At 28.2% G+C, this 7463-nt stretch overlaps 1 protein-coding gene across 1 annotated transcript; it reads right to left on the reverse strand.

Moving 5' to 3' along the window:
- Positions 1-1033: 1033 nt before the first annotated feature.
- On the reverse strand, positions 1034-2680 carry LOC123207749 (probable aspartyl protease At4g16563). The gene has a single exon (XM_044625199.1). The coding sequence runs from the start codon at positions 2651-2653 to the stop codon at positions 1265-1267; it is 1389 nt and encodes a 462-aa protein (XP_044481134.1). The 5' UTR covers positions 2654-2680; the 3' UTR covers positions 1034-1264.
- Positions 2681-7463: the final 4783 nt, after the last annotated feature.

A 7463-nucleotide genomic window follows, 5' to 3' on the forward strand; every position in this document is an offset into this window, starting at 1 on the left:
AAGTTGTTATAAATAACTTTGACATAAAAAATTTATCATTACTTTTCGGTAAAGTCATTTAATACGATGATAACTTTATCACATTATTTGTGTCTTTGGTTAGGATAATGTTGGGGCTACTAACATTTTTAGAATGACCACTATATGTGCGTATAAGGTCCTCATGATTAAGATACACTTTGATTCTTTTCTCACAGTTTTACTATTCTAAAGGCATTCATCACATAAATAATATGCATGTGTGTGTGTGTGAGATAAAGATGAAGAAATGTCATTTTATTGAATATAGAACATGATACAATATCTTAGTATTATTACGACATTAGATAAAGTGATTAGTGCATGTATGTATAAATAAAAACTATGTGTACATATTTTAAATATACAAAATAGGTATATAGATGTTGTGTCATCATGTGAATAAATGATTTTGAATTAAAAATAAAATAATATTTAATCACATAATGCATCATCTATGTATTTAAAGTGTGTGTGTATATATATATATATATATATATATATATAAAAGTTAATTTTCTAAATTTTTTATTTTTAATGTTTTTAAGATTTTACAAATGTATAACATGTAATTTAAGTTAATCTATTACAATAATATTATAAAGAACATAGATAAATTTGATCTTTTAAAGGTTAACGTTGGGAAACAAATGTTAACGTTGGAGTTGAAATTCCACAACGGCAAACAGATGTAGTCAATAAAAAACTCTAAACCCAAATGTATAATAATAATTTTTTAAAATCAACATTAAAATTATGAAAAAAATCAATAAAATTATCTTCAGATATTTTTTTATATATTATTATATAATTAAATAATTTTAAATTAATAAAAAATAATATCTAATTATATAATAATATATTATATTTATATTAATTTTTATATAAAAAAAAATAAGAAGACTTCATCGACAAGAAAAGGAAAGGACAAACACCACCGGAAAGTTGCTTCTTGCCTAAAGTATGATAGTGGAAGAAGTATTTCAACAGTTTCTCTTTACATCACAATTGACGGTTTCAAAGTAAACACAAGTCCCTTTATTCCTTTTTGCTAAACTTAATGCATCACAAAAGTTAACTACAGTTTAACAAGTCACCATCATCTTATCATTATCACAATTTCATCCCAACTAATACACCCACCTCACTGTTTTTCATCCATCTCTCTTCCAAATTCATCCTATCAAATTTCAATTACAATGTTTAACACAAAAACGGCACCGTTTTATTTTTCACATGACGACAATCACTTTTGCCTTCCTGAGCAATTTTTCCTAGCGAATCCGAATTTTTCTTGAGCCAAATTAAACTCCAAGTAAAAATTCTGCACCTGAAAACTCCCCAAAATGATCGCCGGTCCGGTGCTGCTGATCCCGGGTTCCACCGAATTTTCGGTGACAATCGTCAAACAAATGGCGCTTTTATTACCATAAAACACAAAATAATTCTCCAATGGTAAAGCCATTTTTGATCCACCTTTGAATCGGAAAGTCAATTTCGGAATATTAACCGATTTATCGCCCGAAATCTTGAAACATGGCCTTAAACCGGACTCAATTTCCTCCTTTGGTGCCCTGCTATCGTTCCCCACTTGTTTTATGAATTCCTCTGCCACAGCATCAAAAACGGGTTTCTCCATGAAAGTGAACGTTGAACCCGAATCCACAATGGTTCCTCCCTTTCCGTCGGATCCGGGTGACGAAAATCGGTACGGAATCTTAATGCGCCGAGTTCCAACGACAATTTTTCGTAAAAGCACATAATAATATTGTCGAAAAGCAGGATCAGCCCCCGTTGGGTTCTTCAAAAACGTTGTGTAGCTCACATGTGAAGTCGTGGAATTACCCGAATCTGACCCGATATCCAAAACCAGGTTACTACTGACCGACGTGTCATCAAATTTACGGGAAAGTAAACAATATGAGAATTTACCCACACCCAGTTGAGACGGTAACGATTCCTTCCCACGACCAAACCCGGCAATGCCCGCGGGTTGTCGGGTTGAGACAACGGAGCATCCGGATAGGAAATCGGGGAATTTTTTGTTGGGAAAATCTAGAGTTTCAGATAACAAAATTCCAGCTGTCGAACCTAAACCATATTGTATCATGTAAGGACAAGTTTGGGAACATGCAATTTCCGACCCGAAAATCCATGCACATTTCGGATTCTTGCAGCCTATAAGCTTTGAAGTAGAAGAATTTTTGGGAATGAAAGTAGAGATGTCAGCTGGGTCAACGTTGGGGAAATAACAGCCCAAACAAAGATAATGGGCGGTACATGGGAACCAAACGAGGCTGCTACCAGTGTCGAAAATGAGAGTCACTAATTGAGGAGGAGTGCCGAAGCTGAGAGAAATGGAGTAGCCGCCATAGCTGTGAGAGCTTAAAGGAGTTGAAAGAGAAGAAGAGTTGGTTTTTATTTTGATTGGTGATTTTGATTTGAGGTGTTGGGCTCTGGAAAGCGAAGAAGAGGCTAATGAGTTGAGGAGCTTATAGCCATAGGAATCGGAAGAGGCGTGCTTTATTTCCAGAGGAGTGAGTGGGATAGTAATGGTGGTGGCGGCGGCGGTTGTGGCGGTGGTAAGGAGAAAAAGCAGTGAAAGGAGATGAGAGAGAGCCATGAAATTGGTCATGAGAATGCGTTAGTGAGAAATGAAATGATGGGATCCTTTTAAATTAGAAAGTAACGATTTAACCCCTCAGTGAAGAAAACACTTTAATTATGTCCCATTAAAATGTTACTTTTTGATTTAAGTGAATAAAAGGATTTTACATAAAGTTTTGAACTTTAAAGTAATTATCCTGGTAATGAGGCAAGTTGGTAACGGATAGAAAGACTTTGGAATCAAGTTCGATTTCAGTGAAAATATGTTTGGCTTCTGACATGATAAGAACTAACAAAACATGCCATCTCAGCTAGAGTGAAATGTTTTCGAGGGTTTTTTGAAGGCAGAATCTCTCTTTACTACACAAACTTTCATGAAATCACCTTTTCCATAGTTAAGATTGAACAGTGTATTTTATCACCCATCTGTCAATTCCCTTAGTGCAAACCATTTGATTCACTTTAAATTTCTATTTGCCTTTTTTTAGTAAAAATACAAAATTACCTATCAATTACGAATTTATCTTTACTTTTTATTAATTATGTAAATACTTTACACTGGAAAAGAAACTAAAAAAATCATAACTTTTTTTTGTGGAAGAAGACGATAATATACGCTCACATTCAACGTGGTTGAATATTAAATATTTATCTCTATCATCTCAGATATTAACACCACCACCATTACATCATATTATCACCCTCATTGTCTTTGCCAATCACCTTTGTTTAAGTAATTACAAATATTTATGTAAATTTATTCCAACGATTGATTAGTTTAACCAATCTTGACTCTAAAATAAGAAGAGAAATAGCATAAGTAAGCACGGACCTAATGCATAATGAGGATAGGCCCCACCCTTAATTTTTCTGAAGTTATTGATTAGTCCAAATATTCCCTAAAATCCTCCAAAATCTTTACTCCATGTAATACTTAGTCCACTTCTCCCCTCCAAATTTCCAATATTGCTTCTTAAAACCTATTTTTAAAGTGAAATGTTTGATTGTTTTGTTCCAAAAATATTATTCTCATCATAAAATTTGTACAACAAAGTCTTAAATAAGTAATTTACGTATAATTTTAATGTCTTTTTTTTTTAATTGAATGATATATATATATATATATATATATATATATATATATATATATATATATATATATATATATATATATATATATATATATGTGTGTGTGTGTGTGTTTGTATATCTAAATAATCTTTTTTTTTTTTTTTGTCCTCTCAAATTATCTAAGATATATTCAAAATAAGAATTAAAGTTTTGGATATATATTTTCATGCAAAAAAGACATGAGATTTTGACAAAATACCCAAATTATATTCAAAATAAGAAATATGATTTTTTGATACACCAAATTACCAACGAAGATATCATTGAGCACTTTCAAAATATATAGAAATATAAAAACCATGTTAAATTAAAAAACTTTAGTTATACCATTATAAATTATTTTCATTTTTAAATAAGTAATATTTAACCATTTAAATTTTCAAAATATAACATTCTAACTTTTTTCAATTGGTAAATAAAGGATGTATAGATTTTTAATCCAAATAATTAAGTTTTGATTTTGACAATTGGATTTGGAGTTACAACATGAAGTTTGATTACTTCTTCAATAATACAAATCTCTCTCTCTCTCTCTCTCTCTCTCTCTCTCTCTCTCTCTCTCTCTATAGATATATATATATGTGTGTGTGTGTGTGTGTGTGTGTGTGTGTGGTTGTTGTAAACACTTTTAATTATATTAAATTTAAGTAAATGTTTTTTTCTCTCTTTCACATGAAGAGGTTTTTTCATATAAAAATTGTTTGTATCATTATATTTTTCTTCTCAATTTCTTGATATTGTATTATTTTTTATAGTGTTTCAAAAATTTTTATTAATTGATTGACGAACAATTCAAAAGGTCCATACCCAATAAATTTTTGGATCCATCACTAAGTGTGATATTAAAAAAAGTTAAAGAGAAGTTGACTTGTTGTAACAAATTATGAAAAAATGGTTAGGGTTTGGAGAATACGTAAAAATATTTGTTCCGATTATGAAAAAAGAGAAAATGAAAAAAAATAAATTTGAGATGTAAAAGGATAGGAGAAGTTGAGACAACAAAAAAGAAGGAATGGGGATATAAAATGATAAAAAAAAGGGAGGGGGAGAGATATTAACTACATATTAAAATTGTAGAGAATTTCTTTGGATAAAATTTTTGTGTTCTTTCAATTAGATGAGTTCATTAATAAAACTGAACCACCGCCTATAAAACTTGGTTCACCAGTTTTGGTGGGAATAGTCTCATTCAGCTTTTTATTAATTAATACAATTATAACTACCAACTTGTAACCATCAGCTTTTGGATTTATATAATATGTTTAATGTAATATAATTTTTCGTAAAGTTATGTTTATCTATTTTAAATAAATAAAGAAAAAAAGATAATTTTTTATCCAAATTTTAATATAATTTCAAAATCTTATTCACAACAGATAAAAAACTTAAATACTTATCTATAGACTAATTGTTGTCTAAATTTTTAGTTAAAGACGGAGATAAAATCATTATTTCACTTATAAACTTTAAAACTTTAAAATTTTTATTATTTTTTTCTTTGGGTTTTAAAAACTAACACTTTAACTCATTCTCAAAGTTTGAAAAGTTTAGATTTCATCTCTAAAATTTACTTTCTTCTCTGACCACCATCATTTCAATCGACAGTCAATATTTTCTATTGATCTTCCATCTTCGATTACAAAAGATGACGAATGACCATCTTTTATCATCCAGATCTGAACAACGAAACGTCATAGATCTAAAAGAAGAGAGAAAAGACAAAATTTTGTTATCACTTCTAGACGATGCGATGACGAAGATCTCAAAGAGAAATAAGATCTGTTATTTCTAATGACTATGTGGTTTATCTACAAGAGTTAGGAATTGATAACAATTTTGTTTCATTTTCACAATCCATGAATTGTGATGGTTTTACTAAAATGTTAAATGTTATGGAAGTTGAGTTTGTGGCATGCTTTGATGACATTATTCATGAATTATGGTTGTGGAACTTTATTTCAAGACTTGGGTTGTCGACATTATTGCTAAATTGCTGAAAATTTAACTATGTCATAGTTTTCTTGTATAAAAAATGATTCAAAAGTTGTTGAACATATGTATATAAAATATTTTGTCGTTAAAAAATAAATTAAAAAACAAAAACTATCAATTGAACACATTAAAATTAATCTTATGATTACAAATCCTTTAATAAAAGGATTATCTCACAAAACATTTAATAAATATGTTCAAAAGATGGGTATTATCAAACGTCAGTAATGATATAATATTATGTTTATATTAAATTTATACATTTGAGAGTCTAAGTTAATCTATATGTTTTTTTTTATATTTCATGTTTTTTATTTGTATATATAATTGTTTGAGAGTAATATTAACAAGAATAATCATATAATAAAGACATTAAAATTGAATCATTTTGATTATTTTTATTAAAAATTATGTTAAGTTAAAATTAGTATTATGATACATAAAAAGGATGTGTCGAGAAAATAACAAATACCCACCATGACTTACATTAATGTTTCAATTTAATAATAATAAAATATTAAAACCAATATAAGCAAGGTGTTGGTATAAAATTTTTTGCACGTCACATTTTTTTATTAAATTATAAAAATAATATCATATAAGTCAGGTATTATTAATTTTTTTTATTTTTTAAACTAATAATTATTAGCCACACGCGCGAACAGAGACAACCGTTTCAATTTAGCTTCGAAGTCAGTTACTTTTACTCAAGAGAGCCACCCCCTCGTGCGTGCGTTTTGTCTCTTTCTGAAAACCGTTGCAACTTTTTTGGTTTTACATGCTTTGTTATGTGATCAACAGAGCGTTTTTGCAGTACGTTACACGTGCACAACCACACGTGCGTACTGACATTAGAGGTGATTAGTCTCTGTATAGTTTAAAAAATTGGATTTACACAGATTAATTTCACTTAAAAATTGTTTTTATAATCAAACCAAATTAAATTAAATTAAATCATTCGAATCATTTGGTTGAATTAGATATAAAATCAAGTTTAACTTTGTATATATAAAAAATTTATTATTAAAGTTTAAACTTAAAATTTTATTTATTACATTTGAATCTATATAATACTATTAAACTAAGTTTATTTTAAAATTTAATAAATCAAATTATATAATTAATCATAAATAATGCAAATTTTTTAAACAATGAATTAATATAACTATCGATCATATCAAATTATCTCCTATATTGAATCTATCTCTAATTCAATTCTAAAAATAATAGTTCTTAAACAACGTATTTAAGGGGGAAGAAACCATACAAGGATTTCACAAAGTCTATAATAAATAATAGTCATATAATAAAGATATTAAAATTTATGACTGACTTACATAATATTAAAAAATTATTTTATCAAATATAATTGTATTTATTTGATAAAATAACTCATTTTTACATAATAAAATTTTTAATACGTAAATTTTATTGACTGATAAAAAAATAACTCTTTATAATAAAAATATGTGACTCTTTATAATGATGTAACTTTCGATGGTAAGTTACACTTAACTATTATAAATAGGAGTTTTGCCTTCTTTCTATCATTGACAAGAATTTACAACAATAAAATCTAATAAATAGAAAATTTTAAATTTCTTTTTCTTCGTCATCAAGACAACAGGTTAACGGAAGGAAATTAACATCCTTTGAATTTTTCATCAATTCCTTTTATGTTTTGTACGTGTCAAAATTAGATATTTTAAATTATT

The sequence above is a fragment of the Mangifera indica genome, unplaced genomic scaffold, assembly GCF_011075055.1.
Source record: "Mangifera indica cultivar Alphonso unplaced genomic scaffold, CATAS_Mindica_2.1 Un_0100, whole genome shotgun sequence".
NCBI classification, from domain to species: Eukaryota; Viridiplantae; Streptophyta; class Magnoliopsida; order Sapindales; family Anacardiaceae; genus Mangifera; species Mangifera indica.

What these genes read in the sequence shown, in the direction of transcription:
- LOC123207749 (XM_044625199.1), bottom strand. Translation starts at nt 2,653, where the DNA reads ATGACCAATTTCATGGCTCTCTCTCATCTCCTTTCACTGCTTTTTCTC.